We start from the raw sequence: 27039 nt of genomic DNA on the forward strand, positions 1-27039 counted from the left end.
GCCTCTACCACCTAGAAGGACAAGGACAGCAGATAGATGGGAACAGCACCTCCTGCAAGTTCCCCTCCAAGTCACTCACCACCCTGACTTGGAAATATATCGCCGTTCCTTCACTGTCGCTGGATCAAATTCCTGAACTGCCTCCCTAACAGCACTGTGGGTGTACCTACACCACATGGACTGCAGTGGTTCAAGAAGGCAGCTCATCACCACCTTCTCAAGGGCAACTAGGGATGGGCAACAAATGTTGGTTTAGCCAGCGACACCCACATCCTATGAAAGAATAATTTTTGAAAAGCTCAAACACTTCCCTGCTGGATCCAGCTACTCCCATCTCCCTTTAGCTACTGGACTAGTCAATATTAAATTAAAATCAAGCTCCCAGCCTCACTGTGGGAGCCGATTTAAATATTATAGTGAGGTGTCCCGCCTCTCGAGAAAGAGACACAGACGCATCAACGCATCACACCGCCGTAAAAATGGTGGCAAGTGCGTCAGCAGAGTGGTTTGGAAACTTTGAATTTTTAACACCACCCTCCCGATCTTCTCCCACCCATTGCGAAGGGTTAAAATTTCTCTCCCCCCGCCTTGGTCCCCAGGGGAGTCAAGTACCTCAGTCATTTCCTGTGCTGAATAGGACTTAAGTGGTGTCCTAAAATGACCCGTACCAGTGTCCAAACAAGAATAAATTTGGTGCTGAATATTCTGCATTTATAAGCAAATATCTTTTTTTCCCCCTCAAGTCCTAGGTTACATTTTCTATTTGTCTTACCTCAGTCCTGGTTACAAACCCAACCACCTTCCCTGCGGAGCTAACAAACATGTGCTGAAGGACAAGGAGATCAAAGAGTTTGTGCGCCTGAAAATAGATTACATTTTTAATGATATTTCTCAAAACAGTTTCACTGCAATTCCAATTTATTATTCCTGCAGGTGCTGCCTGGCAGTTCAGAGATAGAAAACGTTGACTGATTGCAAACCATTTGACACATTATTCATGCATTATAAACAATTCTGTGGTGTTGCTAACAGCAATAATTTCAATTAGCACACCAGTATGTCTCAAAGTGCTTCATACAATTAATTTCTTATAAAGTGAAGCGATGGTCGTTTGTCGACAAACACGTCAACCGTCCTGCACCAAGGATATACCATAAACAGCAATGACAGAAAAGAGTGGTGAATCGCTTTTCAATGGAGTTGCTTGAAAAAGAGAAAAGTTGGCCAGGACACCAGAAAAAACATGTTCTTCTTCAAATAATGCCACTTGAACAGGCAGATATTGCACCTAAAGGACAGCAGCTCCAACAATGCTGGACTTCTTCAGTATTGCATTACCGTGTCAATTTTGACTCTATTCTCAAACACCTTATTATCTATTCAGAGGCAAGAAAACAACCAACTGAACTAAGTGTACAGTATGGTGATGCATTTGTCTCAACACTTCTGCCCTTGCTCAAAAACTGACTTCTGATGTGTCATCAAGGAGAATGTGTCACTATTAATGCTGGTTCCCTATCATATTGGTGCATATGAAAAGGGGTTTTGACTGTCATTCTTGAAGTTCATGAAAGAAATGTAACTTTAATAGAATCAGACTTTGCATATGACAACGCAGGGTTTTAATGGCTTTGTAGAGCTTTCCACTTTTTCCTTTTTCAACAGTGCATCTTCATTTTGTGCCAGAAACTAACAACGTTAAGGATTATTATTATCGATATGAGCGATAGTTGCAATCATGGAATCTTGCCCAAGCAACCATGTTTAGTGAGATAGAATTGGAACGAAACTAGAGACTCTTATTCTGAATGAGACAACTGGCTCTGAGATACTGGGCTGGTTTTCCCTCTGGGAACAGGAAACAGAGGTCAGGACTGTTGCAAGTCCTTAACCTGCCCCGGAGGGGAAGCAGTCTCTCACCTATGAATTTCCCTGAGGCTGCCAATTAATGATCATGAGACAGATTCCACATCAAATTAAGAATTGTAGGCAGGCGCCTAAAGCTGGAGGGCCAATTTTAGGTCTCGTAGTTTGGAGAGGAGCAGCAGGCTAAAAGAGTGGGTAAGTAAAAGAGAGGGTGCTTCAAGATGGAGGTGCCTTCTCTCCAACTTTTCAATTACAAATTAGATTCAACAGCCAGGCCACTGCTGTGAGTGGGAGACCCCTTTTACAAGGCAGCCTGTGGCTGGTCCTGCAGCCAGGCAGGCAGTGAGGGCCTCTAGGCCTGCCAGGAACGTTGACTCCCCTGGCCAGCCTCCAGGCACCTGAACTAGCCACCAGCATTTAATGAACTTGCCGTATGCTAGTAGGTAGTCCTGCTGTCCTCCGATCCGGCCTCCACAAAAATGACCTGGAGCCAGGAAATCGGCATGCCGGCCAGCAGGGCTAGGTTTCAGCCCGGTCTGCTTGCAATCCTGGCCCCTGTGGGAGCTAAAAGTCCAGTTGGCCGTGTCTAATTTACAGTCTTTGAACACAGGCCATTTGTTTCCAGCAGAGGGCGAACAGTGGGAGCCTTAGGGGGCAACAAGACTTCAAGCAAATGTGAGACAAAGCTACAATTTCAGGTCATCGGGGGTGATTCCACAATCCATGCTCCCAGGAGACAGGAAATGGGGAAGAAAAAAACGGAACGGAATTTTACGCTGGTGGGATTTTACGGTCCCACCAAAGTCAATGGACCTTTTGGACGGCCCGTGGCACTTCAGGGCCCTACCCACACGGCGATAAGGCCATAAAACTCCCCCATGGGGTCCACACAGACAATTTCCTAAAATGGTCTTATTGTCAAGGGCAACTCTTGGATGGGAAGCCAAATCAGCCATGTCGAATGATACCTTAGACGGTATGTGTTTTCAGTTGAGCATGATAGAGTGCACTTCCAAGGGCACTGGCAACCACCCATTTTTTTTCCCTCTGGTGGGGCTGTCTTCACATGAGCTTAACTAGTGAATGTGGCTGGGCTATTTGACCCTAGAGAACTCTATTTCAGATCCTGATCTAAGTTCATCAGTAAGGCACGCTGGAGAGTCATCACTGATAGCTCAATGATGAACTTTGTCTGAATCTTCCACTCCACCGAGTCCTGAGACTGTTTAGAGGTGGAGAGTCATTGTGGCACAAAAGGAGGCCATTCAGCCCATCATGCCCATGCTACACTTCTTTAGCACCGTTGCCATTTCCCTGGATGAAATTATCGAAACCAGTGCAGCTCAGGTACTGTATCATTGGTTTCCACTACCAGGTAAACTTACTCACTGAGCCAGAAGAGAAACCTAAGACCAGACTGCAAACCCTGGTGTGGGGAGGGTCAAGACCATAATTAGCGAATGAAGTGGATTTTCACAAAAAGCTGCTTTATATCTCCAGCTTCTCCTCATCTGATACCACAGTTCCAAAACACCACAGCTCCATTTTAAACATCATCTGATTTTGTATCAGCAGTGTTTCAAAATGGTCAGGTTAGTCATCGTCTGATGGATTGAAATGTTAGGAGGTTTGGGCTTTGAGCTCATATGTACAGTATTTGTGCCAATTAGGTCATTCACGCGCTGTTCGATTGCAATGTCAAAGAACCCTGGCAAGCAGTCCTTTGCCCACAGCACTGCAAAGCAGAACTGCTGGGATTTAAGTGGCAGGTCAGATCAGGAGTTGGAATTCATGCTGACAGCTCCATGAAGCAGTCAGGCAACTCATACTTTCCTGGGTTTGAGTGTCAGACAGACAGCCGCTGGCACTCAAATCCTGATCTTTTTATTTCTGTCTGACTGTTGATCATATTTGTTTAAACGGTGAATACCAATGACGCAGTTTGGAAATTGGCTTGGCAAAGCTCCAGGAAGCTGATTTGACACGCTTCACTGAAGGGATCCCATTACTGAAGACCACCGGGTTGCTGAGAACTGAAAATATCAGGCAAAAAAACTGAGTAACAATATATCTCATTAACACACTCTCATGCATTTTCTAATTGGCGTTTCTTTAATGCTACCATTAGCTCAATCAAAACTAATATGGATGAACATGTTGTTCAAGTAATATTGATTGGAAAATCTAAGATCCTGTCTTTTCAATTTGTTCGAGATTATAATCTCACTGTGACTGATGAAAGGCAATTCTTCTTTCTCTCTGGGCCTGACTTTGAATGAGTCTTGGCACCTTTAATCAAGTTAATGGCTACAGGCACACAACATGAAACTTCCTATATCAAATCAGCACTACACTGGCAATCTTACTCAAAGGGGTCGCTGCCCCTGCTATGAAGAAGGGAGGTATTGCACTGGCACGATAAGTAATGCTCTTCTAAGGTTGCATTAATGCAAATTGTTAGGTCACGGTAGATAAACTTTAATTTGCATCTGACCAAAGCTATGTCTGATCTGAGAATGCTTGAGGCTGGCGTTGGGTTCCAGAAAGTGGAAGAAAGTAATCCATTTCCCAGCACTGATAGCCTTCATCTTGATATATACATTTATAAAATATTTAGAAGATGTCATGCAGCTGCCATGACCTTTCATAAACACAACCCTTTTTAGACTTGTTTGAAGCTTTGTGAAAAATCACACAGATCATAGCTCTTTGGGTCGAAATGTCAACTAATAGGCTCAAAGGACTTTACCCTCTACCATAGCATTTTGAAGCATTCCTTACCCCAAATGCCTTCCGTAAACTCCACAAAGTGGTACTCTGTCCACCTGTTCAAGTGGATGATAAAAATGCCATGGCATGATGTGAAGAAGGGACAAAATTCTTTGAGCCAATGTTCTTCCAAAGACCCACACTATGCAACATAGATAAACTGTTTATTTGTTAAATTACTGCTAATGGTATCTTGCTATGTGCCTACTTAGCAACTGTCACTGCTTACATGTAAAGGACTTTGAGATCTATTTTTGATAAATTTAATCAGGTACTAGATGAATTTGTCTTTCATTTTCCTAATATTACCAAATATTAAAGTTAAACTTTAAGGCTCACCCTAACAAAGTGAATATGACTTGAGTATCGCTGAAAGAAGACACATGCCGAAGCCTTTTAAAATTAAATTAAACATAACATGCAATATAACTAAAATGTGAACATGAATAGATCTTGATAATGAGCATCATAACCATGGTCCACTCAACATTACTCAACATTCTTATATTTATTTACCTGGTGCAATGATGTGCTTGGCGACAGCTGGAATGTTACTGGATCAATGTGGCACTTTTCCCAAAGGGTTATACCCACTCCTTTCTGCAAAGTAAAAATACACTTCAGACCAAGGGAGGAAAATCAGATGGGAGGGAACACATGCCCAAAGAGGGAGCCCAACTGAATGTCCATCTCTTAACTTAAATGGATGGAAAATCAAACAGGGTCAATTCTGGCATTGCATTGTTTCACTCTCAGTTTTACAGCATGCACAAGCTGTGCAGAGGAAATCCAATAAACCCAGATGCAAGAAAATCTGTCCCCATATATATTTTAGGAAGGCGGTATCATAGCGGTAATGTTTCTGGGTTAATAATGCAGAGGCCCAAATGAATGCTCTGGAAACATGAATTCAAATCCCACCCCCACAGTGCGGGGAGTTTGAATTCAGTTAATTAATCAGTCTGGAAATAAAATGCAAATCTCATTAGCAATGATCATTAAACTACTGGGTGATCTTAAAAACCCATTTGGTTCTTCCTTCAGGGGAGGAACTCTGCCATCCTTACCGGTCTGGCCTACACGTGACTCCACACCAAAGGCAATGTGGTTGACTCTTAATTGCCCTCTGACATGGCCTAACAAGCCAACCAGCTGTGGACGGCTCATCATCACCTGTTCAAAGGCAATTAGGGATGGGCAATAAATGCTGGTTTTGTCAGTGACATTCACACTCTGAGAAAGAATTTTTTTAAAAATAGGGGATTAACAGTTGCGGTTTAGGAGGGAAGTCTCTGATTGAATCATCATTTATGGCCTATAGATTGAGCAGGCTTGACTGGCTGAATGGTCCTTTCTTCACTCAGACTTTCTCATCTTCTTCCTATTTTAGCAGCTCTACGTTAACTCAACAAATCATTCAGAGCATTCTTTCAAAATCCTCCTTCCGTGTATCCCCCCTGTAAATCCAATGAAATTCCATACAATGAATGAATCGAAATGGGTTTGGTCCTTGAAATTCTATAGAATGAGGGAAATTGAAAAAGCAGTTGGTATATTATGCTTACATTAAGCATGTATTTATTCATAGCTTTTAAACTTAGTACATTTCAATCCATTTCTTAAAATTACAAATTTACCAATGAGATCCTCAGTGAGGCATGGTACATAGATGTCTTCAATTAGATCTCATGACTGAGATTGAAGGGATGATAGTCAAATATTGCTTTCATCCCTTTAGTTTCACTAAACTTCTAAGTATCAGTACAAACCAAGATTGGTCCTCATCCTATTCTTGTACTAACCAGGTTAGGTCTTCATCCAGTTTTTGTACTAACTAGGTTCAGTCCTGAGTCTGTTTATGCACTAACTGGATTAGGTCCTCTTCCTGTTTTTGTATTAACTGGGTTCGGTCCTCTTTCTGTTTTTGTACTAACTGGGTTCGGTCCTCTTCCTGTTTTTGTACTAACTGGGTTCGGTCCTCTTCCTGTTTTTGTACTAACTGGGTTCAGTCCTCTTCCTGTTTTTGTACTAACTGGGTTCGGTCCTCTTTCTGTTTTTGTACTAACTGGGTTCGGTCCTCTTTCTGTTTTTGTACTAACCGGGTTCGGTCCTGAGCCTGTTTATGTACTAACTGGGTTAGGTCCTTATCCTGTTCTTGTACTAACTGGGTTAGGTCCTCTTCCTGTTCTTGTACTAACTGGGTTTGATCCTGAGCCTGTTCATTTGCCTACACAGCAACAGTTACTGCAGTTCAGAAGTAATTTCTTGTATGCAAAGTGTTTCGAGGGCCTGGATCTTCCGAGCAGTGGCAATGATTGTTAGATCGCCACTACACTCATAAACTCCCCGACCCGATGCCACTTCACATTTCTTCCGTGGTCTTCCGAGCCCAGCTTTCCCAGAGAAACGCTGTGCTGTGTCTCTCAAGGAACGCTGTCGGCGTGGAGCTAAATAGGGAGAAGACAGGACACACCCCCTTTTACTCACTAAGATAAAAGCAAAATACTGCGGATGCTGGAAATCTAGAACAAAAACAAAAATACCTGGAAAAACTCAGCAGGTCTGACAGCATCTGTGGAGAGGAACACAGTTAACGTTTTGAGTCTGAATGACTCTTCATCAGAACTAAGGAAAAATAGAAGAGAGGTGAAATATAAGCTGGTTTAAGGGGGGGTGGGGGGGTGGGACAGGTGGAGCTGGATAGAAGGCCAGTGATAGGTGGAGATAGCCAAAAGATGTCATAGACGAAAGGACAAAGAGGTATTGACCGTGGTGATATTATCTAAGGAATGTGCTAATGGGGACATTAAGGGTGGAAAGCAGGACAAGCAAGGTACAGATAGCTCAAGCGGGGGTGGGGTGGGGGGGAATCGAAATAGGCTAAAAGGTAGAGATAAAACAATGGATGGAAATACATTTAAAAATAATGGAAATAGGTGGGAAAAGAAAAATCTATATAAATTATAGGAAAAAGGGGGATCGGAAAGGGTGTGGGGAAGGAGGAGAGAGTTCATGATCTATAGTTGTTGAACTCAATATTCAGTCCGGAAGGCTGTAAAGTGCCTAGTCAGAAGATGAGGTGCTGTTCCTCCAGTTTGCGTTGAGCTCACTGGAACATTGCAGCAGGCCAAGGTCGGACATGTGGGCGTGAGAGCAGGGTGGAGTGTTGAAATGGCAAGCGACAGGGAGGTCTGGGTAATGCTTGCGGACAGACTGAAGGTGTATGCCATATGGTAAGTTTAAATGCCCAGTCTTCCAGTCAGTGAATGGATGAGTGGATGATGAATGAATGGGTCGGTGGGTAGGGTGGTAGGATGGGTAAGTGTGTGAGGTGGGTGAGATAAGTGGCTAAGTGGTTAGATGGGTAGGTGGGTGAGGTGGATGGGGTTGGTAGACTGGGTAGGATGGGTAGGTGGGTGAGGTGAGTTGGGTGGGTAAGTGGGTAGTGTGGGTAGGTGGGTGAGTGGGTAGGTAGGTCAAGGGGTAGTCGGGGCAAGTCAGGAGGGGTAGTCAAGGCGCAGGCAGTTGGGTGGTGGGGCAAGTCAGGTCTGGTTGGGGAGCCATTCAGGGTGGTAGTTGGGTCGAGGGGGCAAGTAGGGTGTTGGGACCTAGGTCAGGTCTGGTCAGGAGGGGTAATCGGGCGGAGGGGGGCAGTCAGATCTGGCTAGGGGCAGTTAACTCAGGTCAGGGGGTAGTTGAGTTGGGTTGGGGACAGTAGTCAGGTGGTTGGGGGGAAGCTGTGTTGGGAGGTAGTCGCATGGTCAGGAGGTTAGCTGGGGGCTAGTCGGGTGGTTGGGAGGTGTAGTCAGGTCAGGGTGTAGTCTGGGGGTTGGGGAGGGGGGGGTCATTGTGGGTGATTGTGAGGGGTTTCAGGTGTGGAATTACCCAGGAGTTAGACCAGGTTTTAATCTGTCTAACATTTCCTGGGTAATTACACAAATAAGTACCATGGAACAGTCCGAAGTCGCTGACTCTAACCCAGAGTCAGAGACTTTCATGGAGAGTCCCGGGGAGCAGGGGAATTACTCATCGGAAGTTGAAACTTTCCGGGCAATTCCCACGAAAGTCTGTGCATCAGGACTTCTGCAGGGTCTCGACGCACATCTTCGGTCATACGTTAAGTCTCTGACAATCAGGAGGCCGGAGCCTTTGCACAAGATATTTCTGAGGCACATGATAGAGTGCATTATAAATGTAAGTCTTTATTTTTTTCTTTCTCCCAGTATAAATAAGTTATTTTTGAACATGTTGATCGGTTTTGCAATCAGAGACTTAGGGGACAAAAATAAATACAAATCTGCATCATAAAAGTACATTAGAAAACTTTCAGATCATGTAGGATCAAGCATGTCACAATGACATTGTAAATTCTGATCCATTTCAGAACATGTAGCATATGAATGAAGTAAAAGCTCATTCAGGTTCATTCTGAGCCTCAGAAGCCTTAGATCTTTGTATTAAAGCATGAAGATACAGAGCAGCAGTTTGGACCTGTGGGCTTTCCATTGCAAATTTATAAAAAGTAAAAAAAGAAATAGAGTAATAACTGACTTGCTGGCAGACCTCCAGTCACGAAAGGTCAGTCGGCGTACTTGTTAAGGTTTAAATTTAGAATTTTGGTCTGAGATGCCAACACACACAGTCAAACCTTCCTTTAAATCTGTGTAATTGCTGAGTCTGGATAAAGATATCTTGAATCCATGCTTAATCATGATTTTTTTTTCTTTATTCTTTCATGGGATGTGGGCGTTGCTGGCAAGGCCAGCATTTGTTGCCTATCCCTAATTGCCCTTGGACTGAGTGGCTTACTAAGCCATTGCAGAGGGCAGTTAAGAGTCAACCGCATTGCTGTGGGTTTGGAGTCACATGTAGGCCAGACCGGGTAAGGATGGCAGATTTCCCTCCCTAAAGGACATTAGCGAACCAGATAGGTTTCCTCAGCAATTGTCAATAGTTGTCATGGTGACCATTATGGAGACTAGCTCTATATTCCAGATTTCTTAATAAATTAAGTTATTAAATTCCACCAGCTGCCGAGGTGAGGTTTGAATCCATGTCCCCAGAGCATTATCCTGGGCCTCTGGATTACTAATGACTTGTTGCTAATTAGTCATTTAGTGACATTACCATTATGCCACTATCTCCCTCTATAGGCAGTAAAATATTTTATTTTACAATAGAGTGATAAGTATCAGAGGAGACCATTCAGCCCATCATGCCCCTGCCCAGCAGTTTGCTTACCAGCTGTAAGTTTTCCTTGCGGCATTTCTCTTCCCTTTGAACCTGAAGGAATTTGGCAACCTCACTCCTTTGAACAGATCCCACGAGCACCATGGATTCTGTTAACAGAAACAGAATTTCTACATATACTCAAGGACAAAATGCCTTTTGATGCACTCATGTACCATGGCAGCTACAGAGAAGGTTCTCTGAGGTCTTCCACATTCAAATTGTAACGTAGAATTAAAGAAATCATCAAAAATGTAAAATATTTGCCAGCTTCCTGAACAAGATGGGAAACAGTCAGTTCTTATTTCAACAACACAAGAATTTTTAGGCACAGGAAAAAGTTCATCACACCCAATAAGCCTACCCTATTTTCAAAGAACAACACAAACCCCCAATCTCTTCTCTCTCTGTTAGGCCTTAAAAATTAGTCTTACTTCAACCCCATGTAGAATAAAGGAAGAATGAACCTAAGGAGTGTCTGTTCAACAACCTAGTGAACTGCAGTCAACATGGTTTTAGAATAAGGACCAAACCCCCTTGATTTCTATAAGCAAATGACAATCCGAGTGGACTGTCTCAATGATGTTGTGATATTGTGTATTTAGACTTGTTTTACTTATGATGTTGTGTACTGAGCCATTTGAAAAAGTTCCACACAAAAGCAGACTATTAAAGTTCAAAAAAATATGATAAAACCTGAGAACACATAAGATGGATAGAAAACAGTGGGTTCTGGTTAGGGAAAGACTAGTGGAGGTGAGGAGAAATACTGAGCGGGAGTTGGAGTAGCACAGGATATATTATTGGAAGTGCTCCTGCCTGATATCACTGACTTGCGTTCAGAAGCCTCTGATGCAGAGATGCCAAACCAGGGTCAGTCGATGTCGATGAGACGAGGCAGAAATTACAGACTGAGTTAATATGAGTGGGCTGAACAATGACAGATTACATTCAATTCAGACAAATGCACACAGGAAAGAAAGATGAGCAACAGACCATATTCCAGGAATTGTACTGAAATAGCTAAGGAAGAAGCAGTTAAAAGGCTTTAAACATGTCTAACTAATGCTGAACAGCAATAAACAAAGTCATCAGGATTACATACTTAAAACAGCCACAAATCAAAGGAAGTCATGAAGTCATGATTTCTTTAGAGGCTCTGGTCAGACCACAACTTGAGCACTCTGTCCAATTCTGGGCGCTAAGAAACAAAGGGATTCCTGAGCACAGGAAGCAGTGTAAAGTGGAGCCACAAGGTTGATCCTTAATGTCAGGGGTCCGAGTTATGAGGAAATCATGGAGAGCCATTGGGGAAGAAATGTACTCGCTACTTGCGCAGCCTGGGCTGCTGGCTGGCTCCAGGGAACCAAGGCACATCTGTGGCTTGTTAGCTTGAAAAGGAGATGTCTGAGAGGTGGTTTTAGAGAAATTTAGGAGATGGTAAATGATATTGAAAAAGTTAATCAGAAACATTACTTTAAGTTAAAGTGAAGGAGGTGGAAAAGGGGACAAAAACTGTTATAAAAACATCAGAAATAGGAGCAGGAGTGGGCCATGTGGCCCTCCTCCACCATTCAATAAGATCAGGGCTGACCTTCTGCCTCAACTCCACTTCCCCGCCCCTTCCCATACCCCTTGATTTCTTTAGAGGCCAAACATAAGTCTCTCAGGATGTACTTCTTCAAGCAGAGGGATCAAGACATGGAATGAACTTCTAGAATGGTGGAGGAAAACCTTGGGACCATTTAAGAAATAATTAGATGGAGCAAATGAGGGGAGCGTAAATTTGTTCTAGATGGATGAATTAAGATTGGACAAATGGCCTTCCTCTTCTGTAAGTTTATGATCTTGTGAATCTGTCTGAGTTCCTCAGGGTCATGTCCTAGGCCCAACCATCTTCAGCTGTTTCATCAATGACCTTCTTTCCATCATAAGGTCAGAAGTGGGGATGTTCGCTGATTATTGCACAATGTTCAGCACCATTCACAACTCCTCAGTTACTGAAGCAGTCTATGTCCAAATGCAGCAAGACCTGGACAATATCCAGGCTTGGGCTGACAAGTGGCAAGTAACATTTGCGCCACACAAGTGTCAGGCAATGACCATCTCCAACAAGAGAGAATCTAACCATTGCCCCTTGACATTTAGTTGCATTACCATCACTGAACCCAGCACCATCAACATACATTGATCAGAAACTGAACTGGACTAGCCATATAAATACTGTGGCTACTAGAAGAGCTCAAAGGCTAGGAATCATGGAGCGAGTAACTCACCTCTTGACTTCCCAAGGCCTGTCCACCAACTGCAAGGCACAAGTCAGGAGTGTGATGGAATACACTCCAGTTGCCTGGATAAGTGCAGCTCCAACAATACTCAAGAAACTTGGAAACTTGACACCATCCAGGACAAAACAGCCCTCTGGTTTGGCACCACATCCATAAACATTCACTTCCTCCATCATCGACGCACAGTGGCAGCAGTGTACCAACTACAAGGTGCACTGCAGGAACTCACCAAGCCTCCTCAGATAGCATCTTCCAAACTCACGACCACTACCACTTAAAAGGACAAGGACAGCTGACACATGGAAACGCCACCACCTGGAAGTTCCCCTCTAAGCCACTCACCATCCTGACGTGGAACTATAATCACCGTTCCTTCACTGTCGCTGGGTCAAAATCCTGGAACTTCCTCCCTAACAGCACTGTGGGTGTACCTACACCACATGGACTGCAGTGGTTCAAGGAGGCAGCTCATCACCACCTTCTCAAGGGCAACTAGGGATGGACAACAAATGCTGGCCCAGCCAGCGAAGCCCACATCCCATAAATTAATATTTAAAAAATTATCCTTCCCGGGGAAAATATTTCACAACTTTATTGTTTTATGGTAAAAACATTCCCTGACCTCCACTCTGATATTTGAATCCTTCACCAGAATAAATGTCAAATAGGTCACCCCAAAGTCTCTTCTTTTCCAGAGAAATCAAACACAACTTTCTTCATTCAAGTTCCTGATACCTTGAAGTCATCTTTCTTTATCACATCAGTATAATATGAAGTAATTCAGTTTAATAGAATAATACTTCTATGATTAGGTGAACAGCTCTGAACACAGTTTTAATAACTGACTACCACCTTATTTAGCATCAATACATCCTCTTTAGTTTTACACCAGCCCTTGAAAGCTAGAACCTTTCAACTGAAGCAAGGGTGCAGGGTACAGAAAATAATGTCAAGTAATATATTTAATTTCATTCCATCATAAATAGAAGATGTCAGAAATAGACACCAATAGTGTACCATCTACAAGGTGCATTGCAGGGTTGTCCGATGCAAAAATATTGGTCACAAGTTCAAACCACCAGCAATCCAACATAAAAGTCTGCCGCAATGTCATGAAGAGATATTAATGTCTATAATATTATTGGAAATTATTGTTAAATTGGAATTGTAGTAGGGCCTGTGTCTGTGTGAGTGTCTGTGTGTGGCTTAATTGAATTAAAGCCAGCTAGTCTGTGTGCTTTGATGTATAGTAGTTTTGAGATGTTAATTAAATAAACGTAAGTTAGTTAGAAGGTTAAAAAGTACATTTGCATTTGTTGAATAAAGCATTCAAAAGAATGGGTCAAATCTTGCACCTAGCTAGAAGACGCCTAGCAATGTGTTAATTTTTTTCAGCTTACTAATAAAGTTGGTGAAATAAAAGGATTGTTGTTAGGAGAGGGAAAATTAAAAAACCCAGGAATACAATGGAAAATTTACATTCAAAGGGGAAGCTCGGTATGAACAGAAGGGAGTTTGTGTGTGTGTGATGCAGAGGCATTTAACATTTAACCAGCCTATAAGCCCTACAACTGTTTGCAAAGAAACCAAATTGCAAATGACTTCATTTTGAATTCATAAGGTCAAATGTGCTTTGCCTGGTGTCTGTTTAAAGTCTATGGGTTATTATTGCCTTGGTGAAGATTTATCTGGGAGTGATTAATTTGGGGATTTGTTTAAAACTTATTACGGTAGTAATTTGTAGCCATGTGTATGTGTTTAATTAGTTGTTAAATCCATAAATGTTTAATTTAGTTTTATATAAAAAACCTCTTGAGGCTCAGTGGTTTTATTCCTGAATTCAGAACTGCATCTCAAACATACCAATTGAAAATATAGCTTATGACAGTTGTTCAAGTTTCCCTCTGGGATTTAAACAACTCGGCCTTTACCAACTGCTGTGTCGTAACAGCAGGCATGTTAGGTTAATATTTATTATTGGAAGGAAAGTTTGTGCAGTTCTAAAGGTAATTACCTGAATTCTCTACAACAGGATATACATCATCAGAACACGAGGTCACCAGCCGCAGGATATCGGTGTAGCTGAAACTTTTGTCCAAACATGTGATATTGGTGTTCATGAACTCTTCCACCGTCACATTGTAAGAGCTGAAGAATAGATCGATATTATCTAACTATAACAGCAAGGTTCAGTCTGAGGCTGTTCCACTAGAGGTAACAGAATGAAGCTGCTAGGTAATAAGTGATAAATATTTGTTGTTCGGGTGTCTATAACAAGAACGTGTAAGAAGGAGCATCTCAGAAAGGACTACTTTGAGTGATGTGGCTTAGAGCACATTTGTTTCTTTTGTATCTCCACACACACATTTTTTCCCTTTGGGGAATAGTGGGCAATAGTTGCAGTTGCCTGCAATACTGGAAGTCAGTCAGGCACAAATAATAAACTAATTAGCAACCTGCTTAAACCATGTTACGAACAATCCTTCATTGAGCAACAAATCCTGGAGTGGGACTTGAACCTGGAGCTTATGGCTCAGAGGCAGGGGCACTACCTACTTAGCCACAAGGCCTCCTAGGTCACAATAAAAAAGATGTACAGAGTTTGAAAGTTTCAAGCGTAAGTTTAACTCCCAAAAATAGTTGGGTTTAGGTTGGGTGGGATGTTAACACTTTTAAAAATCTCAAACTCGATCCCAACACATCTCAAACCCAACCACTTGGGCAACCAACTTGCTCTGGGGAGATGGGTTGGCTATTTAAATATTACAATGAGGCTGAATTCCTCATAATTAACAGGTCTCAGGAATCCTAGCAACTAAAGGGATGTGAGGATGCTTTGAGGAAAAAGCAGATGCCTTTACAACACTGCTTGTGGGTCAAGAGGAGCAGAGGTGCTTCCTCTCGGGCCACCAAGTCTTTCTGCTTCCTGCCTGCCATTGGACACACTCTGGGATCAGAAATCAAACACCTCCCTCACCCCGCCCACTCCGCTGCCCGGGATCAGTAACCACCTCCATTCCTCCCAAGGTCCTGAACCGCTCACACAACCTGTTGCTGTCCCTAACCCAGCTGCAGACTCCCTACTTGATTCTGGCTTGTGGCCTCTTCCACAACCTTCCCCACCTGATGGCGGGTCGAGCATGTCAATCAGACTCGCTTTTGGTTAGGGAACGTGCTTGAAAGAAAAGGCACAAGCGGTGACATTAAAACAGAACAGCGTGTCAGGTTCTGAGTCTTCCAGCTAAAAACCCTGCCCCACTCAAAACCAGCCGAATAAATGTAGAAACCTCAGTCTTTTTGCTACCACGCCCATTATAACTCAGCACATCCATCAGACAACCCATCACCAGCCGACTGACATTAGGCGTGATACAAACCCAATGTCACTGCTCCGTATTTTGGGTAAATATGGCAGCTTCTTCACAATTATGGTTCCATCGTAGAAGGAAGGTTGGAACTTCTGTGCTATGGCATTTGCCACAAGTACAGCTAATAGAACAGGGAGGAAATGTGCCATCTGTCCTGTGAGTTCGAATACCAACAGCGCTGTGGACAGTGTGTGGGTCACAGCTCCGGAGAACGCTGCTGCCCCTGCCAAGACAAAAAGATTTACCTCATATCCTTTGATCTTACAGACAAGAAAGGGTACAACACCATATAGTGACCTATCAAGACAGAACTTTCATTGCTTGGAAGGATATACTTATGGTGTGAGGCTAGCAAAGCAATGCCTGGGTGCCATAATGACCATCCATGTTAAATAAGAGATTGCAACTGTACATGTTAGGAAACAATAAGCAGAGAAGGGTGTGACGGTGCATCCTACAAGTCAGTCATCAGTGCTGCTCCTAGTATGGTAGAAAAATCTTCTGACTGAGCTGCTCCAGACAGAGCAATAGGGCAATGCATTTAGAAAGCTTGCCTGCAATACTGGAAGTCAGTCAGGCACAAATAATCTTCAATCCTAAGGGACAGATCAGGAGACTTGCATGGTAAACAGATAGTGTAGGAGCATCTTTAGGAAATGCATGACCAGCACATACTTGCCTGCAAGGGCATATCCCCCAGGGATTATGGGGTTCAAGACTCCTTCTGATTTGATGCCATTAGGAAATATAAGAGCCATAACCTCTCCTACTAAACGACCTATAACAGCACCTACAGAATACAAAATGCAGAGGATAAATGTCAGGGCTTTATAAGCTATTATAGCACAATAAATGATAGATTTAAAGTTCTCCTGAGCCAAGCGTTACATGTTCCTCATGTGTAACCATCCTGGAGCAGGCTCCATGTACTCCATCTATAATCCCTTGGGAGGAGAGCTGTACATCTTCCTAGCTATAATTAACTCCGAGAACAGACTCTACATCCCTTGTTTGTAGTCACCTAGAGAGAGACTACATACCTTCCTTTTCTATAAACAAAACAACCATTTGTTCATCACTGAACTAAAGGAGCATCTTTAGGAAATGCATGACCAGCACATACTTGCCTGCAAGGGCATATCCCCCAGGGATTATGGGGTTCAAGATTCCTTCTGACTTGGTGCCATTAGGAAATATAAGAGCCATAATCTCTCCTATTAAATGACCTATAACAGCATTTATCTCCCGTGTATCTCCAGAGATGGCAAGAGGGTTTCATTCCAGAATTTGTATGAAGTAGAGACACATGGTCATATCTTAATCACAAATAGTACAGGGGTTTACATGGTTTACTCATGTCCTTTAAAGAAGGAAATCTGCCATCCTTACCTGGTCTGGCCTACAAGTGACTCCAGATCCATAGCAATGTGGTTGACTCTTAACTACCCTCTGAAATGGCCTAGCAAGCCACTCAATTTAAGGGCAATTAGGGATGAGCACCTAATGTTGGCCTTGCAAGTGATGCCCACATCCCATGAAAGAATAAAAATAGAAAAAATGAACCAGTTCATTCTACTTATAGGGAGGCTATGCTAGAACTGTATAAAACACTAGTTAGGCCGCAGCTAGAGTACTGCGCACGGTTCTGGTCATCACATCACGGGAGGGATATGACCACACTCAAGAGGGAACAGAGAAGATTTAGAGGATTCTGACAGAATTTTTGTTATAAAGAAAAGAGTAGAAAGGCTGTTTTCTTTGGAACAGGGAAAGCTGAGGGGAGAGTTAATTGAAGTGTACAAAATTATGAGGGGCCTAGATAGGATGGATAGAAAGGGCTTTTTTCCCTCAGCAGAGAGGTCAATAATCAAGGAGCATGGATTTGAAGTAATTGACAGCAGGAATAGAGGGGAGTTGAGGAGAAATTTTTTCACCCAGAGAGTTGGAGAGAGGGGAAGGAGGATTCCCATCTCACTGCCTGAAAGGGGCAGAAGCAGAAACACTCATTTCATTTAAAAAATACTTGGATATGCAGGGCTTAAGGGACCAAGAATTGGAAAGTGGGATTAGGCCGGATCGCTCTTTTTTTGGCCAGCACGGTGATGATGGGCCAAATGATCTCTCTTCTATGCCATGATTTTTCTGTGTTTCAGAATTGTAAATACATCAACTACTAATTAAAAAAAAGTACAGGTTCAGATTCAGATGGTTTGAAGATACCTCTTGATTTTAAAGCTCTGCTTTGTTCTATACATTTAGTGCACACGTCAACTAGGAGGAAGATTTATTTCCTGAACTTACCATATATAAGCACCGGCATGAAATATCCAGCTGGCATTGGCATTGTGGTCGCAAGAATCAGCATCCAAAACTAGAGATCAAGGAGAGACAATCAGCTTAGCACAAACCCACTAACATGGTTTTGTTTCCTGTTGTGTATTCATGGCTATGCATGCAGGTTGTCTGTAAATGCCTGTTTGATTGTGCCCCTGGGCATTGAATTACTAAAACTCATTTTGGGTCAGCAATTAATGCTGTGGAACATTTCAAGGCTGGGTGCTTAGTGAAAACTATACCTTACCTTCATGAATAAGAAGAACAGGAGTGTGCCAAAAAAAGTGAAGGATGGGTGGCACCATTCGATCCACAGATTGTCAGGATCTACCCTTGCCTGGATGTTAAGTGTTGCATTCAGAGAAAGCACACCCCAGGACCGGTGATCAAAGAGTGAAGAGAGAAGTTCCTTCATGGTGAGCTGCAGAGAACACAGTCAGAGATTATCCTTTCTACATCAAAATCATTTCTTCATTTGTCTTTTATGGAGTTAGAACAATGTGAAAGTTAGATCATTCCATTTGCGGGACAGATAAACTCATGCTATTTCAGTTTCTTTCCCCTATAACTTTGTCCCATTGACTCCATCACCGAGGTATTATTCAATAGGTTCTAGTGCCTCGGTCTCCAGTATCATTACCATAATGTTGTTGATCATGTGAGGATCTTAAATAACTGCCAGAAAGCTGTGTAACAATGGAGGATATAACACAGTTCCATTGTATCCTCACCTGTAGTTCATACACATGAACTTCTGGTGTATTGATCATAGTATGTTGATCAGGGAACCATGACTTGCCGATATTAAGTAGAAAACTCACATCATCTACAAATTCAGCAGCAGCCAGTAGAAATCATTAAAATACTAATCTGAAAGTAGTTGATTATCCCTTTAAAAAGCACTGGAGTTTGATTGTGTGTGTGTGTGTGTGTGTGTGTGTGTGTGTGTGTTTTGGGGGGTGGTCCTTCAGCCGCTGAATGTAGGTTCAGCCATGCCAGGTTAAGAAAGGACATTAGCTGGAGCGTTGAGGTCGAAAATGGTGCCGTTACAGTCAAATCGGCGTCGCACGCTGACTGATGTCACAATCTGCCCACTCTGCAAACATCCTGCGCTCGCTCTTAACAACCATGCTCTTGCCCTCACCAAATGGCACTGCACCAGAAATGCACACCACGGAGTAAACGCCGTTTTGTACACAAAACAGCACCCGTAGCACTGAGAAAAAAGGTTGCCACAGAGCCGAATTTGCAGCCCAAGGATCCATAAATCAAAAATCCCCAACAAGGCAGAAGAGCATAGATATGGGTAGATCATTTAGCCAGTCTGAGCATAAGTGAGGACAAAGCTACTACTAATACCAGAACCCTCTCTATGATACAGGCTCCATGCAATTTTATTCCGTTATTGAATTGCTAACAATGTGGTAGAAGGTGGGAAGCAGGCAGCTTGTATGTCTGGAATTACAGATTAAAGGTGGTTTATTTTCAGTTCCATACCACTTGACCCAGTGGGCAGAGGGATATCCATATCTGCTGGTAATCTAGTAGCTAAAATGCGTCAGGTAGTATGTGTGCTTCAATGTCTCTGACAGACTGGTGCCATGTGTACTTCTGAGTCTCTATCAATCTAGTTGGTATAAGAGCCTCCCTCAGAGACAAGTGGTGGTGCCACCTCTGGCTGAGAAAACCTGACGTTCAGTATCTACCCTATTCTATATATTACCTGGAAGTGACGCTGAATCTGGCTACAAGGCTGAGACTTGCTTCATGTTCATAAGTACTTACCCTGCATGCCATGAACTGCCCCAGACTGCCAGGGAAGGTGATTGACGCCAAGAGTAAGGTTACAAGTCCAGAGTACACTGCCTTCCTATTGATAGAACATTATTTGGATATTAGCTAATGTCTCATTCATTAATCTAAAAAGGTTTTGAACAATTATATCACAAACTAGCTCATCTGAGCTCCCAATTCAGTCACTTCCACGATACAGTAACAGTGCAAGTAAACAGAAAGGGACAAATTATCTGTCAGAGAATTATTTTCCACACAATGAGTACATCGGCTCTCACTGTGGCTGTCTGTTAATGAATACTTTAACTTCATCATATTGCTAATTACTAAATGCTTTACCCTCACTGCAGCTGTCAATTAATGAATACTGAAAGACAACAGACTGACCCCTCACTATAGATTTACTTGGAAACATTTCAAGTTTCACTATAATAGTGTTAACTCAAGCTAGCTTTCCAGTTGAGTCAGTACAGAATTCCTGTTGCTTCTTATTCAACATCATAGAAACTAAAATTGCAACCTTCACTGGTGCAGATTGGAAATCTATTTGTCATGCATGTCATTCTCTGTACACTCAAATTTGGCAATCCATTCTTTATTTCACTTAGAAGACATATGGAAAAAAAAATCAAACTCTAATTTTCTAACATCAACACCGGAATTTTTCATGGAGGCGGTGACTCTGCTCACTGGCTGAAAAGTTGGGGTTGACCTTGCTTCTGCTGGGCCAGGAAGTCACAACCGTATTTTACAGTCCTCAGGTAGTTAATTGCCTGAGGTTGTGGCTTCTGCTCATGTGTGGGAGGATGTCCCGCCTCTAAGAGATTTTTTTTATTCTTCCATGGTATGCGGGTGTTGCTGGCTAGGCCAGCATTTATTGCCCATCCCTAACTGCCCTTCAAAAGGTAGTGATGAGCCGCCTTCTTGAACCGCTGCAGTCCATATGGTGTAGGTATACCCACAGTGCTGTTAGGAATGGAGTTCCAGGATTTAGACCCAGCGACAGTGAAGGAATGGCGATAAAGTTCCAAGTCATAATGTTGTGTGGTTTTGAGTGGAACTTCCAGCTGGTGCTGTTCCCAAGCATTTGTTGCCCTTGTCCTTCTAGGTGGTAGAGGTCATGGGTTTGGAACATGCTGTCGAAGAAGCCTTGGTGAGTTGCTGAAGTGCATCATGAAGATTGTACACACTGCTGCTACTGTGCGTCAATGCAGGGAGTGGATGTTGGAGGTGGCGGATGGGGCGCCAATCAAACAGGCTGCTTTGGCCTGGATGTTGTCTAGCTTTTGAGTGTTGATGGAGCTGCACTCATCCAGGCAAGTGGAGCGTATTCCATCACAATCCTGACTTGTGCCTTGTAGATGGTGGACAGGCTTTGGGGAGTGGATTACTCCCCAAAGGAAGTGGGTTACTCACTGCAGGGTTCCTAGCCTCTGACCTGCTCTTGTAGCCACAATATTTATATGGTTGGTCTGGTACAATTTCTGGTCAATGATAACCTCCAGTGTGTTGATAGTGGAGGACTCAGTAATGGTAATGCCATTGAATGTCAAGAGGAGATGATTGGATTTTCTCTTGTTGGAGATGGTCATTGCCTGGCACTTGTGTGGTACGAATGTTACTTGCCACTTATCAGCCCAAGCCTGGATATTGTCCAGGTCTTGCTGCATTTGGACATGGACTGCTTCAGTATCTGAGGAGTCGCGAATGGTGCTGAACATTGCACAATCATCAGCGAACATCCCCGCTTCTGACCTAATGATGGAAGGAAGGTCATTGATGAAGCAGCTGAAGTTGGTTGGGCCTAGGACACTACCCTGAGGAACTCCTGCAGTGATGTCCTGGAACTGAGATTATTGACTTCCAACAACCACAACCATCTTCCTATATGTTAGGTATGACTCCAAACAGTGGAGCGTTTTCCTCCTGATTCCTATAGACTCCAGCTTGCTAGGGCTCCTTGGTGCCACACTCGGTCAAAAGCTGCCTTGAGATGCCAGCCAATCAGCTGGTGGGCAGGGGATGGGGAGCAGGGGTGGCCATTTCCATTGGGGCAGGGTGGGGGCTTCCATTGGGCACGGGTGCCCAAACAGTAGGGTTCCCCCTTCCTCCTCCTCTGAAGCAAGGCTGCCAGTGTTTACTTGGTGGTCTCACCACCTGGCGTGGGCACCCCCACCACCAGCTCTGATAAAATATCAGCGGTGGAGGGAAGAGACCCGTAAGTGGCAATTAATTGGCCACTTACAGTCCTCAATTGGCTGAGGGTTGGTGAGCTGCCAGACACCTACACCGCCGCAGGTAAAAGTAGGTGCTCCCTGCCATTCCATCTGGTTTTATGCCTCCCCCCACCTCCCCCCTGCCAGCGTACAGGGCGCATAAAATCCCAGCCAAATCTGACTAGAAAAAACTCATTTATAGGTTTGTTAGATTGCAGAATGTTGCTTTAATTGAGATTCACTTGCATAAAAAAAAGATCAAATTATTCCAGTTACAATATTGGAAACATGGTTTCATAAAAATTCCCACGAAGAGAAAATGACCATTAGACACAATGAGCCTTTTGCATGGATCAGACCCTTAGTTTTGTATCTTGAGTAGTGGTTCTCAAACTTTTCATCTGTGGACCACCTAAGAGGCAAAAAATACCCCACAGACCACCCAATGCTCCTATTTCACCCATTTTCACTTGCCACCACAAAACAACTCATCAGAATTAATGGGATCTTATGGAGACCATACACATTTCACTACCGCTTCACTAATAAATGTAATAAATGTATATGTATTAATTTTCAAATATTAAATATCATAAGTAAATTATTAATTCATGCCAGAAACAGAAGTATTAACATTTTCATATTATAAACATTAATACTTCAGTGGAATACATTTACTTGAACCATTCTAACGTGAGTTATAAAATCATCACAATAATCTTCCTCTGAGAAACTAATACTTACCTTACGTTTATATGAATCAAACAAAAACAACAGCAACATAAATCCTGCTTCTAGAGCAACAATGTTGTTGCTCGCAATTATGACCACTCGTGCTGTGCATGCAGGAACCGGCCTAGTCGTGTGGCGCCACGGGAGTGGTGGGGATGAGGGTTCTGCCCTGTTCTCTCATATGGCCTCGGCCATAGCACTCCATATTCGTGACTTGCACTTTAGGCCGGCCCATGGAGGACCCTCGCGGACCACTGCAGTCCGCAGACCACACTTATAGTACCGCTGTTCTAGAGTCTTAGACAAAATCAGAGCAATGTTGAACTTGTACAAGGCCAAGTCACAACTGGAGTATTGGATGGCGGGGTGGGGGCAGGGTACAGTTTTAGGTTCCCCATTATAGGAAAGGATGGAAACTGTGTAGCTTTAGTTCAACAGGATGCAACCAGGAATAAAGGATTACAGTTAATTTGTGACAAGAGACTCGGGAAGTTGGAGCTTTTTCTCTAGGGCTCAGGAGATTAAGAAATGATTAATAGAGGTTTTCAAGGTTATGACAAGGTAAACAGTGATAGATTATTTCCACTGATTGATGACCTGATGACAAAAGAGTCTAAGGTAATTACAGAAAGAAATAAAGGGTGTGTTAGATTTCTTTTATATACAAAAGGTGGTCATAATGTAGAATTCTCTGCTACATACAGTTGGTTTAAACAAAGTCCATAAACTCTTTTAAAAGGGAATTAGATGGTTGTTTGAAAAAGGAGGAGCATGAACAGCATGAAGAGTGGGCAGGAGCGTGGGGTTAGACTTGGTAACTGGTGGAAAAAACACTCAATAAACTTGATTGTCTGAATGTGCTGCTTCTGTGCTGTAAACTTTGCCAATTCTATAATCCTACTCACCCACATCCTTGCAATATCTGCCAGCATTTACTGACTCTAGAGTCACATTGAGCAGTTTAAATTTCTGTAGCTGTATCCTGGCTCTTCATTTTGTGCACTATGCTAAAATTCGTTAACCCATTAACTTCCTTTGCTGCATTAAATACAAAGGAATTTTTTCACAAGTACATGAACTATTATGCTGTGACACAAAATTAATTTCCTAATTGTATCTTGAACTCATTTTTCCTGCCCATTTAGATGGTCTGCTGAGGTAACTTATTTCATCACTCTATTACCCTTTGGCAGCCAATTGTTGCAAATGACTTCCTACTTTTTTCAACATTGCTATAATAATGCTATCAGGAATGATCTTTATGTCTATTATCAATTTTCACCCCAGGAAAACAGTAACAATTATATATTGCAGTAAAGAGAGACATGTTGCCAAAATTTTTCATCTTGCACTCATCAGGACAAACACAAGAATACCAAATTTCAAAGGATCAGAAAAATTTATGCTACACGAGAAAAGGGTGCTGATTTTTTGGCAAGTCAACTATGATTGGCCAAGATATTGCCAACATATCTGACGAGTGCAAGACAAAAAGCTTTGGAAGGTGTCTCTCTTTTCAGCAATATTCAAGTTCTTTACCACCAAGCGACTGTTTGTAAAACTTGTATTGCATTCTTACTCTGCTGCCACGAGTTTCAGGATGAAAGCATTTCTCCTGATGTATCCTACCAGCCTGCGCTGACAGCATAGGTAGACACAGCTCAGCATCCCACAGATGATCCTAATAAGGATAATAACAATGAGCAAATTAAGAATTTATTTTCTAAACTAAACAACAAAAGTAATATTTCAGACCTAAAAACAGTGTTGCACATTTTCAGATAGTCTACTTTTTCCAGGGACCTGCTTCAGTCCCACTGTCCATCAGAGTGGAGCAACTGATTTGTAACAGTGATTAGCAACCTATCAATAACAGTGTCAACCTCAGTGTGCTACAATCAGTATCTCAGTGCATCACATACAGCCCGATATTGTTAGTATATTACTTTGTCCCACTTGCTTTGAAGGGGGTAGTATTCAAATGTGTCAACCTGAGTGTACCATTCCTATTCGGAGTGCAATTTTGGCAGTACCTTACTTTGTCATGAATAGGGTCCTGCCAGAAACTGATAGTGTCACTTCTGGGCCGAGTGTAAAACTGTCAGTCATTATCTGTCCTGAGCGTAACAATGTCTTAGGAAGAAAGGTTGGACAGGTTGGGCCTATACCCATTGCACTTTAGAAGAATAAGAGGTGATCTTATTGAAACGTATAGGATCTCGAGGGGACTTGATAGGGTGGATACCAGGAGGATGTGTTCCCTTGTGGGGGAGACTAAAACTAGGGGTGAGAATTCTTTTCTGTCAGAGGGTCATTAGTCTGTGGAATCCTCTTCCCCAGAAAGCAGTGGAGGCTGGGTCTTTACATTTATTCAAGGCTGAGTTAGACAGATTTTTGATAGACAAGGGAGTCAAGGGTTATGGGGGGCAGACAGGAAAGTAGAGTTGAGACCACAACCAGATCAGCCATGATCTTATTCAATGGCGGGGCAGGCTCGAAGGGCTGTATGGCCTATTCCTGCTCCTAAGTCCTATGTTCCTATTTAAAAGTTTATTTCCAGCACCATCACACTTCACCTAGGAGAGCAGACAATGAACCAAAAAATAGGTCTGAACCCGAGCTACAAAGAGAACGAGCACTTTCAGAATGTTAGGGCCACTTGTTACTGCATCAAGGTCAGTGAGTCAGAAAAATTGTTCTTTGGGTAGTACTAAAATCACCACAAATGTATTTGTCATCCTTTTTTTGTTTTCACTGGAAGAATTATATCATTTTAAATGCAGTGATGTTATGTGCATGTGACAAAATAATGCCTCAACACATTTTAACATTATTGCACTTGCATTTACAAACAAAGCTGTGTCGCAGATTTATTCACAAAGGCAAGACATTGTATTTTCATGCATTGAAAAATGTATGAAAATAGTGAACAACTCATTTTCTCAGGGTCTGGTGCAATCTTTTATTCATACGTATTAACTTTTAATCTACCTTCTAGTAGATGTTCAGTGTTGTTCAATATTACCAGATATGCTTTACCACACCGTTCTACATAAACAAAAAGCACTCTAGGTCTCCATGTAACATTACATGGTGACTGCTACCCTAAGTAATCTGTGTGATAGCTTGTGGTCCACTCAAATGGCATGTGTGTAAGAAGCCATAGCTGCCAATGATTCCATTGCCATTACACCTTCTAAATAGGAACACAAGAGATAAAGCAGCTAAGACACCTCACCCAAGGACGATAAAGATTAACGTTTCTGGTAAATCAAATGGGAAGTCAACTTTGAATTTTGTCTTGAAAAGAGCAATGATTGTTTCTGTGGGGAAAAGGAAACAGTGAAAATTAGAAATACAATTTAACCTTGAAAAACCCTGGAGCAGGCGCCAATCTGACTTGCATTTCATGTAGCTGGGACACTTCCTTGGATTTCAGATTCTCTCCAATTTTCCTGACTTCCTTCCTCTCTTGCAGAGAGTGATACTCCCATAGGGATACAATTCCACAGGCAGTGGTACCTTGTTGAAGTGGACATTATTTGCAATGTGAGCATTGGCAGTGAGACCAGGCAGGCTTTCCAACTGTGCAGGACATCACAGTCAAACCTAATCATGTCCTAACCCAAAGCAGGAACCCTGCCTAGCTCTGTGCTTTCATGGGCAATGCCACTGCTCCATGGCCACACAATGGCTCAAAGCAGCCGCTTTGAGCTATTCCGCATATGACACTCGTGGAGAGCATCTGCTCACGACAGGTAATGACGAAGCTTTATTACCCTTCCCAATTCATTTTACAATCATAAAATCTTACAGTACAGAAGGGGACATTCAGCCCATCGTGCCTGTGCTGACTCTTTAGGTTTTCTCCATTGTTGAAATCAAGCATTCACTGGGTGCAATGTTGAAGATGGGCAATATTTGAGGAGAGATATATCTGGTCGGTTGATCCAATACCATTAGTCTTACACTATCAGCAAAAGTCAAAATTAACCCTGCCAGCTGTGGAATCCCGATCATATACCCTATCCCTGAATCACTTGCGTCTTTGCTTTTACAATTGGATAAATATGTCTATCTTATCTTTTTTTTATTCTTTCATGAGTGTCACTGACAAGGCCAGCATTTGTTGCCCATCCCTAATTGCCTTTGACTTGCTAGGCCACTTCAGAGGGCAGTGAAGAGCCAACCACATTGCTGTGGTTCTGGAGTCACATGTAGGCCAGACCAGGTAAGGATGGCAGATTTCCTTCCCTAAAAGACAACAGTGAACCAGATAGATTTTTACAACAGTCAATGATAGTTGTCATGGCCACCATTAATGAGACTAGTTTTCAATTCCAAATTTTATTAATTGAATTTAAATTCTACCAGCTGCCATGGTGGGATCTGAACCCCTATTCCCAGAGCATTGGTCTGGGCCTCTGGATTACTACTACGCCA

The 27039-nt window shown here is 42.7% G+C and overlaps 1 protein-coding gene across 1 annotated transcript in view; it reads right to left on the reverse strand.

Annotated features, from left to right (window-relative positions):
• clcnk (chloride channel K) overlaps positions 1-27039 on the reverse strand; it is a 56144-nt gene that overhangs the window by 3043 nt on the left and 26062 nt on the right. The window contains exons 8-18 of the mRNA XM_078558099.1: positions 25835-25919; positions 24176-24277; positions 19640-19724; positions 18102-18275; positions 17822-17891; positions 16200-16310; positions 15530-15743; positions 14167-14300; positions 9877-9974; positions 5152-5235; positions 773-859 (exon numbers count right to left, since the gene is read on the reverse strand). Of these exons, the coding sequence (XP_078414225.1) occupies positions 773-859; positions 5152-5235; positions 9877-9974; positions 14167-14300; positions 15530-15743; positions 16200-16310; positions 17822-17891; positions 18102-18275; positions 19640-19724; positions 24176-24277; positions 25835-25919 (1244 nt within the window). The remainder of the gene's footprint in view (positions 1-772; positions 860-5151; positions 5236-9876; positions 9975-14166; positions 14301-15529; positions 15744-16199; positions 16311-17821; positions 17892-18101; positions 18276-19639; positions 19725-24175; positions 24278-25834; positions 25920-27039) is intronic.

The sequence above is a fragment of the Cetorhinus maximus genome, chromosome 15 (genome assembly GCF_964194155.1).
Source record: "Cetorhinus maximus chromosome 15, sCetMax3.hap1.1, whole genome shotgun sequence".
Taxonomy (NCBI): domain Eukaryota; kingdom Metazoa; phylum Chordata; class Chondrichthyes; order Lamniformes; family Cetorhinidae; genus Cetorhinus; species Cetorhinus maximus.